Source organism: Anolis sagrei, chromosome 7, assembly GCF_037176765.1.
Source record: "Anolis sagrei isolate rAnoSag1 chromosome 7, rAnoSag1.mat, whole genome shotgun sequence".
In the NCBI taxonomy this organism is placed as follows: Eukaryota; Metazoa; Chordata; class Lepidosauria; order Squamata; family Dactyloidae; genus Anolis; species Anolis sagrei.
Genome location: NC_090027.1, coordinates 17,388,117 through 17,400,460, shown reverse-complemented (window position 1 = coordinate 17,400,460; position 12,344 = coordinate 17,388,117). Strand labels below are relative to the sequence as shown.

Sequence of the window (12,344 nt, the reverse complement as noted above, 5' to 3'; positions counted from 1 at the left end):
CCATGTGATTTTTCTCCATTACTGAGCAAGACCGTCCCCTATAATTTGATAAATAACTAAAAAGTTACAATTACACCATCAGGACATTGTACTTATCCTTCACTCAACTGCACTCATAAAGAAACCTAGCCACATGTTCATAATTTTTTAAAAATAAACAATCATATTATTTTCAAACTGGTGGCAAGTAATAATAATAATAATAATATACTTTATTTATATTCTGCTCTATTTCCCCAAGGGGACTCAGGGTGGATTACAGGACACGTATATGGCAAACATCCAATGCCGTTATACAATTAGCAAGCACAGACAATATATAAACAGAGGTATAGGCTTTCCCATCTTTTCCATCTCTGGCATCTGGAGGCTGTACTCAACTCTAGCCACAGGGTGGTGCTGTCACTCCATCTTCCATGCGGAGAAACTTTGTTGTCCGTAGACATCCTACCGATCAAATCACCAGCATGTTCTTTTATTACCTCTCCACGAAAAGTGGTACCTATTTATCTACTCAAATTACTGTTTTTGATCTGCTAGGTGGGCAGAAGCTGGGTAATGATGGGAGCTCAGGTTTGATCTGCCAACCTTTCAATCAGCAAGATTTTCAACAGCTGGCAGTTTAACCCACTGTGCTAAAGCCCAGCCATTGTATAACCATATGGTCTCTTTCTACATAGAGTAGGCTTGGAAATGTTAAATTGCCTCTGTGTCTGTCTATATATGTTGTATGTCTAACTGGCATTGAATATTTGCCATGTATATGTGCATTGTAATCTGCCTTGAGTTCCCTGTGGGGTGAGAAGGGCGGAATATAAATGCTGTGTGTGTGTGTGTGTGTGTGTATAAATGTAATGTTCGTTTGTGGGAGAAATGTAACTCAGAAACCACAGGACTAATTGACATGAAATTTTCACACAATACACCTAACAGTCCAACGAGTGTCCATCACCCCTATAAAAAAAACCCACCCAGTGGAACAGACTTTAAAACCCTGAAAATACACCATATATACATATACACTTGCACCCATTCATGCACACACACACACATATACATGCACACACATATACACGTATACACATGCACACATACATGCCCACATACATACACATATACACATGCACACACAAATGCATATACACATATATACACACAAATATGCATATAAACAAGCACACACATATACACAATATACATACACATAAACACACAAATACACAAATATATACACATACATGCATACATATATATATACACAAACACACATACACACGAATATATACATGAATATATACAAACACATAAGCACCTATATACACACACAAAACAAATATACACAGACTGAGCCACAGCAATGTGTGGCGAGTGACACTCGCTGAAACACCTCAGCAAGCGAGAGTCCAAAAATAGCAGGCTCAAACCCAGCACCTCAATCCGTGGGTGATAGCAAATGAGAAACTCCCCCCTGGGCACACAGAAAACTGGCCGACTTGGAAGGCGCTGAACAGACTGCGCTCTTGCACCACGAGATGCAGAGCCAACCTCAAGAAACGGGGCCACAAAGTGGAATCCACGACATGCGAGTGTGGAGAAGAGCAAACCACAGACCACCTGCTGCAATGCAACCTGAGCCCTGCTACATGCACAATGGAGGACCTTCTTGCGGCGACACCAGAGGCACTCCAAGTGGCCAGATACTGGTCAAAGGACATTTAATCAACTACCAAGTTTGCAAAATTTGTGGGGTTTTTTATCTGTTTGCTTGGTTTTGTTCTGTTAGAAATGTAATACAATGTTCTGGTTGCGGATGACACGATAAATCAATAAGCACTGTGTAGCAGGTGTGTCATGAATGACTTTTCAATGATTTTTAAAGCATAGGTTCTTTTTATTGCAATTTCCAGTGTGAGAAAGTATATAAGATTACAGAAAACATTTAGACAAAAAATGACATTGGACATACAGACATACAGATTCTATGCAACTACATTGGATTTACAATTACATTGGTTAACAAACAAACATAGGGGAATTTCATTTTCACTCAACATTCACACACATACGCATTCATCCACATGCATCCAAATATTACCATATCATTTTCTCCCTCCTTGGAGAAACACCTGTTAGGCCAGACCCTGATTTCCTGCAACCTGCCAATGCATAGTTCCATAACTTCCATAATGCCAAAACTTCAAAATGCTGAGATGCCAAAACTTCTTTCCCTAAGAACAATGCCAAGGACCAGATCTCTGTTTTCCATACAGCAGAACCTGACTCCTTGCACAAAATCTAAGACTCCAAAAGCGCACTTCTGCCTCTTCCCTTGAGAAAGAAGCCCCAAAGTGTCCAGAATCATGCTTTCCCATAGCATATCTGACACTCTCCAAATACACCACCTCTGTCCTTCCCATGAAGCAGAGCATGGCGGGTGGATCAGACTCCTCGGTCTGCCACGATTTGAGCATTATTAGCCTGAGTCTTTTATAGGAAAATTCTGTTGATGTAGTCCCAAAGTTGTAAATTAATGATAGACATCTTCCATCCTGGATCAATCCCAGTTTCCTGGCCAGATGTTTACTCTTCTTGATTGGTGTTGATCTTCTTGATTGGTGTTAACAAACACAAGGCTTATGTTGACTTCCTTCTTAACATAAGGAAGGTTGCAAACATTTCCTTTATCACTGTCCCATTCTTATCAGAGTTTTTCATGAGCAAGTCCAGCAAGCAGGTAGTTGGACATTGCAGGCCTTAATATTATACTGGTGTTCCCAAAATTATTAACTCCATCCATACAACTTCCATTCTTCCATTCATTCCCACACAACATTATTAAATTCACATTTCTCAAATCTGCACATTGAATTTCTTATTACAGGTGATGGATAGTAAGTAATAAAATAAATAATAGTTGCCTGTAGCAAATTCATACTTATGTGTAATTCAGTGGAAATAACAATTACAAATTTAGGCTGGCTGTGCATTCAGTTGATCAGTGATTTGGTCCAGATTTTAGTCCATACTTTAAAGGAGATGTGCAAGATACAGAACCGGTTTTGGGGAAAATGCTTAGCACTTTGACTGCTTCCTTCCAAAATCCAGTCTGGAATTTGGAGCAGGTTGATTACTGATTTCAGAGTCTCCAGCTGGCACTGCAGTAGACATTATTTCCCAACTTCCTTAAGCCAAGATGAGCAACAGCTAATCCGACAATCTCTCATGCATGGGAATGTCCACTGTTTCTGTGAATTAGGCTTGCAAATTAAGGCTCTCAGTGGCTGGATGCGAGGCCCTGTCTTTGTTGCATTCTGTTATTCAGCCCTGGCTCAATGGCATGCCTTCGGCAGCAAAGCTCGACAAGAGGCACAAGGCAGAGTGTCCAGAGGAGTGGCGCATTCATGATCTTTGCTCTTTGATGCACGTGACACGACACTGATTTCTGAAGGTTAAATGTGAGAGAATCCGATTTCTGCGCAGAAAGTCATGAGTACTCTGACATTGCTTTCGTCCTGTATTTCACAAAAGCTGATTCCGTATTTGCCAACACCCCAAGCTGATCCTCAACATGCTTTAGTAAATGCAATGGCTCACCTACATGGGATTATTTGCAAAGCAAAACCAAACTGTTAAGTCAGACGTACCTACTAGGGCTGGGCAGTTTCGTTTCGTTAATTCGTAATTCGTTAATAATTTGTTAATTTTTTCAATTACCAAACGATAACGAACCATTCTGGAGCAATTATTAAAAAAACGAATTTTCAAAAACTTTTTGTAAATGCTTCGTATTTCAATATTGTATTCATTTCGTTATTGTTTTGAGGTCGTTTCGTTATTATTTCCGCATGTCTGGGCCAGTTTTATGGTTTAATTAGTGAAAAAAAATTATAATATCACACCAACAGTCAACAACAGAGGGAGAGGGAAGCTTCAGAAGGTTTTGGAGGTTTTTTAGCGTATTTCGCGGTCGCCATTAACGAATCGATTCGTTATTGTCTCGGAAATCGATTCGTTAATTTTTTACCATTTACGAAATTTCGTAAATATCGAACTTTTTAAAAGGAAAATTTTGTAATTATTTTAAATATCGAAACAAAAAAACCCCAAATACAAATCGATTTTAGAAACAAATTTTTCCGTTGTTACCCAGGCCTAGTACCTACACTTATTTTTGAACATGTCTCACAAAGAGCACCCCTTCATTTAGGTCTCTCCTTCTCTCAGTGAAAGAATGGAAACTAAATTTATTCAGCTCATATTTTCACATGAGCCAACAGAATGTGTATTTCCTGAATAAATACATTTGTAATGGAGGCCCCTACAGTCAAAAAATGTGGGCAGAAATATGTAAATCAGACACATTTGCATAGAAAAAGTCATCCATTAGAGAAAAGTGCTTGCCACAAACACATATATTAGGCAAAACCATGCGCCAAACAGCATACAAATTTTCAGGCAGATCAGAAATGAGATGAACCAGATTTGTGCTTCGAGAAAAGAATGAAAATGTAGTAGAAAGGTTTTTTTAGCCATCTCTGAACAAAGTAATCTGACTACAGGTAGGATCAATAACTGAATGAACGTAGAGCTTTCAAACATGTGAATGCACACAGCTCAGGAGTGAAGACTGGCTTCTATTTGTTTGCATTCGTTCTTTATGCCTGTTGAATACCTGAAAGTGGCTTATGTTATCCAACGCAGGCTGTCAGTCTCTCTTTGTTGTGGTTTTTAAAAATCCCACAAAAGGACTATGGACCTACAGAATGCAAAGGTCAATTTCAATGACATTATAAAAAGGAAAGGAGGGGGAAGGAGGGATGTTGCAGCACTTGGCATACGCTTTCATAGACTTCAGTCCAGTTCCTCAGATACAAGCAGTTTGTAGCAATAGAAGGAAGTTAAGCACAAAGGGGGAAAGAGCGAGGAGGAGGAGGGTGAAACTAGAACATCCTCAAAGCAGCTGAAAATGTATCCTTTATCAGAGAAATATTGCTAAATTGGGGCAGTTGGAAAATAGGCAAGGAGTGGAATGAATTTACAGAGATATATTAATTTAATATATTAAATATATATATTATTTACTAGCCATCCCCTGCCACGAGTTGCTGTGGCCCACATGGGGGTTCTGTATGAGAGGTTTGGCCCAATTCTATCGTTGGTGGGATTCAGAATGCTTTGTGATTGTAGGTGAACTATAAATCCCAGCAACTACAACTCCCAAATGTCAAGATTCCATTTTGCCCCAAACTCCACCAGTGTTCACATTTGGGCATATTGAGTATTTGTGTAGAGTTTGGTCCAGAACCATCATTGTTTGAGTCCACAGTGCTCTCTGGATGTAGGTGAACTACAACTCCCAAACTCAAGGTCAATGCCCACCAAACCCTTCTAGTGTTGTCTGTTGGTCAAGGGAGTTCTGTGTGCCAAGTGTGGTTCAATTCCATCGTTGATGAAGTTCAGAATGCTCTTTGATTGTAGGTGAACTATAAATCCCAGCAATTACAACTCCCGAATAACAAAATCATAATTTTTTGAGTGATGGTCACTCCTTGTGTTATGAGACATTTTGTTGCCAAATTTGGTGTGATATCGTTAATTGGTTCTTTTGTTTTTAAGGAACTCATTATGCACAGAGCATATATATATATATATATATATATATATATATATAATTTATTTAATATAAAGCCCTAGCTCCGGCCCAGCTTACCTGGTCGAACGAACGTATCTCCCTTTATGAACCATCTCGAGTGTTAAGATCTTCTGGGGAGGCCCTGCTATTGGTCCCACCCCCTTTGGAGGTGTGAATGGTGGGGACAAGAGAGAGGGCCTTTTTGGTGATGGCCCCTCACTGTGGAACTCCCTTCCCAGCAATATCAGATCAGCCTCTTGGTGCTCTTTTCATCATGTTTTAATTGTTTTAAATCGTATTGTTTAAATTGATTTAAATTGCAATGTATATCTATTTAATTTTAATGGTTAATTGTGTTATGCATTGTTTGTTTTTTGTATAATTGTGGCATTGAATAGTTGCAAAAATGGGAAGGTGCTCTGAGTCCCACTCAGGGTGAGTCAGAGTGGGGTAGAAATAAAGTAAATAATCTTTCCATTTAGGAGACACAAGTTTGGGAGGGGCCATCACTACTCCTTGAGGGATTTAGTGATGCAGCAGAACAAATCTCAACAGAGTAAGGCGAAACTCGGCAAGGCTGCATACTCTCACCCAACCTTTTTAACTTGTATGCAGAACACATCATGCGATGTGCGGGGCTGGATGAATGCAAAGCTGGAGTGAACATTGCTGGAAGAAACATTAACAACCTCAGATATGCAGATGACACCACTCTGATGGCCGAAAGGGAGGAGGAGCTGAGGAGCCTTCTAATCAAGGTGAAAGAAGAAAGCGCAAAAGCTGGGTTGCAGCTAAACGTCAAAAAAAACCTAGATTATGGCAACAAGAATGATTGACAACTGGAAAATAGAGGGAGAAAATGTGGAGGCCGTGACAGACTTTGTATTTCTAGGTGCAAAGATTACTGCAGATGCAGACTGTGGCCAGGAAATCAGGAGACGCTTCCTTCTTGGGAGGAGAGCAATGTCCAGTCTCGATAAAATAGTAAAGAGTAGAGACATCACATTGGCAACAAAGATCCGCCTAGTCAAAGCCATGGTATTCCCTGTAGTAACCTACGGATGTGAGAGCTGGACCTTAGGGAAGGCTGAGCGAAGGAAGATCGATGCTTTTGAGCTGTGGTGTTGGAGGAAAGTGCTGAGAGTGCCGTGGACTGCGAGAAGATCCAACCAGTCCATCCTCCAGGAAATAAAGCCCGACTGCTCATTGGAGGGAAGAAGACTAGAGACAAAGTTGAAGTACTTTGGCCACATCATGAGGAGAAAGCAAAGCCTAGAGAAGACAATTATGCTGGGGAAAGTGTAAGGCAAAAGGAAGAGGGTCCGACCAAGGGCAAGATGGATGGATGGCATCCTTGAAGTGATTGGACTGACTTTGAAGGAGCTGGGGGTGGTGACGGCCGACAGGGAGCTCTGGCGTGGGCTGGTCCATGAGGTCACGAAGAGTCGGAGACGACTGAATGAATGAACAACAACAACAAGGCGAAACTCAACATTCTTTAGGAAAGGATGATGAGCCCTGCTGGATCACATCCAGCTAGTCCAGACAGTATTGTCTTTCCATTCCCGGTTGATCAGGGCATATACCCTATCCTCCAACTAGCAGGGACTGTCCTAAAACTTTTATATTGCCCCATTTTCTCAGCAAATAGTCAATTCTAGTCTAAGAAGTTTCACTGATTTCCAAAGGAACTGCGTTCAGCTAACTTAGAATGGATCCATTTCATTTCCCAGTGCTTATGAGACAAAGAAATGGAACAAATTCAAAGCACTTCAGCATTAGTGTTTATTCTTAATAAACTAAGACAGGAAAAAAATTAAAATATACGACTATCCTCTAGTACAGTGTTTCTCAGCCTTCCGAATGCTGTGATCCTTCAATACAGTTCCTCATGTTGTGGTGACCCCCAACCATAACATTATTTTGTTGCTATTTCATAACTGTAATAATAATAATAATAATAATAATAATAATAATAATAATAATAAACCTTTATTTGTACCCCGCTACCATCTCCCGAAGGACTCGGTGTGGCTTACAAGAGGCCGAGGCAAAATACATCAGTAAAAACAACAACACAACAAAATAAACTCAAAAACAAGGCAATAAACATTAACAACACACCATGATGCAATTAAATCTTGCTACTGTTAGGAATCATAATGTAAATATCTGATATCCACAATGTATTTTCATTCATTGGACCAAATTTGGCGCAAATACCCAATACACCCATATTTGGTGTGGTTGGGGAGGTTGATTTTGTCATTTGGGAGTTGTAGTTGCTGGGATTTATAGTTCACCTACAATCAAAGAGCATTCTGAACTCCACCAACGATGGAATTGAACCAAACTTGGCACACAGAACTCCCATGACCAACAGAAAATATTGGAAGGATTTGATGGGCATTGGTTTTAGAGTTGTAGTTCCCCTACCTCCAGAGAGCACTATGGATCCAAACAATGATGGATCTGGAGCAAACTTGGCATGGATACTCAATATGCCCAAATGTGAACACTGGTTGAGTTTGGGGAAAATAGACCTTGACATTTGGGAGTTTTAGTTGCTGGGATTTTTAGTTCACTTAAAATCAAAGAGCATTCTGAACTCCACCAATGATAGAATTGGGCCAAATTTCCCACATAGAATCCCCAAGACCAACATAAAATACTGTGTTTTCTGATGGTCTTTAGTGACCCCTCTGACACCCCCTCACAACTCCCCCAGGGGTCCCGACCCCAGGTTGAGAAACGCTGCTCTAGCAAATACGACAGTGTGTGTATGATGAATACAATCTTCAAATACAATCTCCACCCTCAATATACTTCTCAGGCTGAATCCACCTGCCAAATAATGCATTTTTGGATTGCACTTTAACTGGATTATATGGCAGTGTAGACTCATATAATCCAGTTCAAATGCAGTCAAACTGCATTCTGAAACGGCAATATTTAGCAGTGTCGATCCAGCCTCTGGACAGACAAACAAGATCTACTCCACATCACATGGCTCTCTTTCTCTTCAACACTGTGAAAATGGTAGCTTCCTTACCATTGCCCTTTTCTCAGTAGTCATTCGTCTCTTAATTATTTCACCGAGAAACCTTTTTTTAATGTGCTTAAGCGAAATGCTGTTTGTTTGCAAAACTTCACTAAAGTGGAGACAAGCACAACAGGATTTGTAGTCAGTACTCTGCCCAGAAAAGTTAAGAAACAGATAAAGGGTCTGACGGTTCTCCAGAAAAACAAAAACAGTGATGGCAAGTGGATTGCTGTGCATTTTTCGGGCTGTATGGCTATGTCCCAGAAGCATTATTTCCTGATGTTTTGCCCACATCTATGGCAGGCATCCTCAGAGGTTGAGGAGGTCTGTTGGAAACGAAGTAAGTGAGGTTTATATATCTGTGGAATGAGGTCCAGGGTGGGAGAAAGAACTCTTGAACTCAACAGACCTCTCAACTTCTGAGGATGCCTGCCATATATCCAGGTGAAACGTCAGGAGAGAATGCTTCTGAAACATGGCCATACAGCCCAAAAAATGCACAGCAACCCAATGATTCCAGCCTTTGACAACACAGTGATGGCAAAGTTCTCAATGAAAACCCCTTGTAAATTCTGCACATTGTGGACTGACCCTGGTAATTTTTGTTAATACATGTCAGAGAGCACAAATCCCACTTAGTTCTGCACAACGTCACTAGAAAGCTTTCCTCTGGGGGGGGGGGGGGGGACACAAGGAAATGAAAACCATCCAAGTTGATCCAAGAAAACTTGCTACCTGAAGAAGAGGAGCAAAGGGCACTCCTCAATCTATCCCACTTCCCAAGTCAAGAGGCAGAGTGTGCAGAATCAGACCAGTTGTTTGGGCACATGTGGGAGAAAATCCAGTGACCACCTGTAACTCTCCCTAGCAAGGAAGGTGCAACAGAGAGAGGAAATAACAGACAGTTAGGCTGCCCTTTCATGGAAGCTTTTAAACAGAGGCTGGATGGCCATCTGTCAGGGGTGATTTGAATGCAATATTCCTGCTTCTTGGCAGGGACTGGATGGCTTATGAGGTCTCTTCCAACTCTTTGATTCTATGATTCTATGACATCCAAAATGTGCTGCCTCTCTCCAAATGAGGGCAGGTCCAAATCTGAGAACGCTGGTAAGCTCATTGAGGTTGCCACTAAATCAACTCTACTCAATCCTCTCCTTTTGACTGTTCTAAATGAATATTTCCTTTGCCTGCACTATCATCTTTGTTTCTGCCCTTTTTCTGCCTTGGCATCCCCAACAGTATATTTCAAATCCTGCAGAACAACCAGTGACACATACAAAAATAAAAAATACACTTCCTCTTGCCATTCGTAGTTCCTTTCCTGTGGCACCATGCATTTCTATACTTCCCTGAGTCATAGAATCATAGAATCAAAGAGTTGGAAGAGACCTCATGGGGCATCCAGTCCAACCCCCTGACAAGAAGCAGGAATATTGCATTCAAATCACCCCTGACAGATGGCCATCCAGCCTCTGTTTAAAAGCTTCCAAAGAAGGAGCCTCCACCACACTCCGGTGCAGAGAGTTCCACTGCTGAACGGCTCTCACAGTCAGGAAGTTCTTCCTCATGTTCAGATGGAATCTCCTCTCTTGTAGTTTGAAGCCATTGTTCCGCGTCCTAGTCTCCAGGGAAGCAGAAAACAAGCTTGCTCCCTCCTCCCTGTGGCTTCCTCTCACATATTTATACATGGCTATCATATCCCCTCTCAGCCTTAATACATGTCAGAGTGACTCTAGTGCAGAGTGACTCTGCACTAGAGTGCAAGATCAAGGTGCGAAACTCAAGTCCATAATGAATATCACTCTTCATAGAGCCGTAATATCTCATTGAAAACCAAAATCATCCTTTTTAGAAAGTGCCAACTGAATGAACGGCAAACACATCCTCTCCCTTGCCTCTTATCTTGGCTCTGAAATCCTAAGTAGACCAAGATGTGATGCAAGACTAGACAGGTAGAGATGCCACCAAGGCAAGACAATTCTGGACTCTGCGTCATTATTCCATGCATCTTAATTATTATTTGGAAGAGATGTTTGGGGTGTTTCTTACCTCTCAGCCTGTGCCTCTGCCTAAGTGGGTGGCTGTGCCGCAGGTGCCGGCTCTGCCTGCGCGGTGACACCTGCAGGGCCTTTTCCGCGGGCTCCGGGAGGCAGGTGCAGCGGCATTGGCACCTCTGAGAGCCCCAAACCCACGGGAGGGACGCGAAACCCAGCAGGAGGACCCCAGGCAACATCCTGCAGTGGAAAAAGGCGCCAAGGGAGAGGTGGCTGGCTCAAAGGGGGGGAAAACCCAGCTCCCCTCTGGTAGCATTCAAGGCATCGAAAGAAATTCTTGTCCAAATGCCCAAGGAGCCTTGGGGGCAGGTTTTGCCTCCCCCTGTTTCTTATTCTCTCTCTGTCTCCCTCTGTGCCTGCACAGCTCTCCCTCTCTGCTTAGCTCAAGCCCTTCTGTTTGGGAAATTATTTGGAATTTGTTATTAAGCATGTTTTCCAACTGCTTTTGTACTTTCTCCCTTCTTTTTTAACGGGGCGAACAATGGGGGAGGCAAGCATATAGGCCCCATGCTGTGAGCAGGCTGCTCCTCTGCACCATCTGTGACATCAGAAGGTGGGGAGGGGGGCATCAGTGGGTAGGGTCCCCCTCTTTCCACCCCTCACACGCATACACTACAATATTGTGAAAACTAGGCAAAACGATCAATGGGGAAAAGAGAACGTTTCTTTGCAGGCCAGGCAAAAATTTTCATTCTCATGCCTTCTTGACACATTCTTCTTTCCTTCTTTCTCTCTCTCACATTCACTTATTTCATGAAAAATACCTTCCCTCTCTCACACTTTATCTCCCCCCCCCCCTTTTTTTTTTTTGGAGACCAGGCAAGGAAAAAGTTGAGTTCCAGCCATCCTGGTGAGGGGAGATTGACTGCATAAAAGAAAGCTCACTGCTTTGCAAGGGCTTCTGGGTGGGGATGGAAGAGGGAGAGAAAAGAGTGTTTTCAAACAAAATTGACCATCCCCTGATAGATTTAACCGCTTGTCGGCTGCTCCTTTTGTCAACCTGGCCGGGGGGAAACCGTGCGCCTTGAAGGGGGCCTGCGACATTTTCATTTGTCACAAAGGCACAATGTGCTCGGGATGGTTACAATTACATTTATTGCGCTCGGTGCCAATTATTTCATCACTTTGGTGCAGAAAATCCCCCTTGTCTTTATTGCTGCCCTCCTTGCTGCTGTTTTCCTGTCCTCTGGTCTCCCACCCCACTGCGCTCCCCACTTTTCTCCGACTTGTTTCCCTGTGCTTTTTTTAATTGACTCAAACAGATTTAACAAACATCATTAGCCCTGAAGAAATGCATTCCCATTGAACTGGTGAACACACCAGCCATCTATCATTCCTACCCCTTATTAGCGGTGCTGCCCATTTAGCATCTCCTCATTAAACACAGCCTCTTTTCCCCTCCACTATGCAGCTAACACATATAGCCATGCTGCCTGGTTTGTCCAAGAGCAGAACTGAGAATCCTCCGTTTCCAAGAAGGCCCCTGCATTTCTTCTTCTCCTTTCTGGCTGGTAAAGAAAGTAAATTATTATTTATTATTATTTACTTTATTTCTATACCGCTTTTCTCAGCCCTCAGGCGACTCAAAGCGGTTTACACAACAATGCAAAATATC

At 42.2% G+C, this 12,344-nt stretch overlaps 1 protein-coding gene across 1 annotated transcript in view; it reads right to left on the bottom strand.

Moving 5' to 3' along the window:
- ROBO4 (roundabout guidance receptor 4) overlaps positions 1-11,049 on the bottom strand; it is a 129,587-nt gene extending 118,538 nt beyond the window's left edge. The window contains 1 exon segment of the mRNA XM_067470698.1: positions 10,725-11,049. Within this exon segment, the coding sequence (XP_067326799.1) occupies positions 10,725-10,908 (184 nt within the window). The 5' untranslated portion in view covers positions 10,909-11,049.
- Between the last annotated feature and the right edge of the window lie 1,295 nt (positions 11,050-12,344).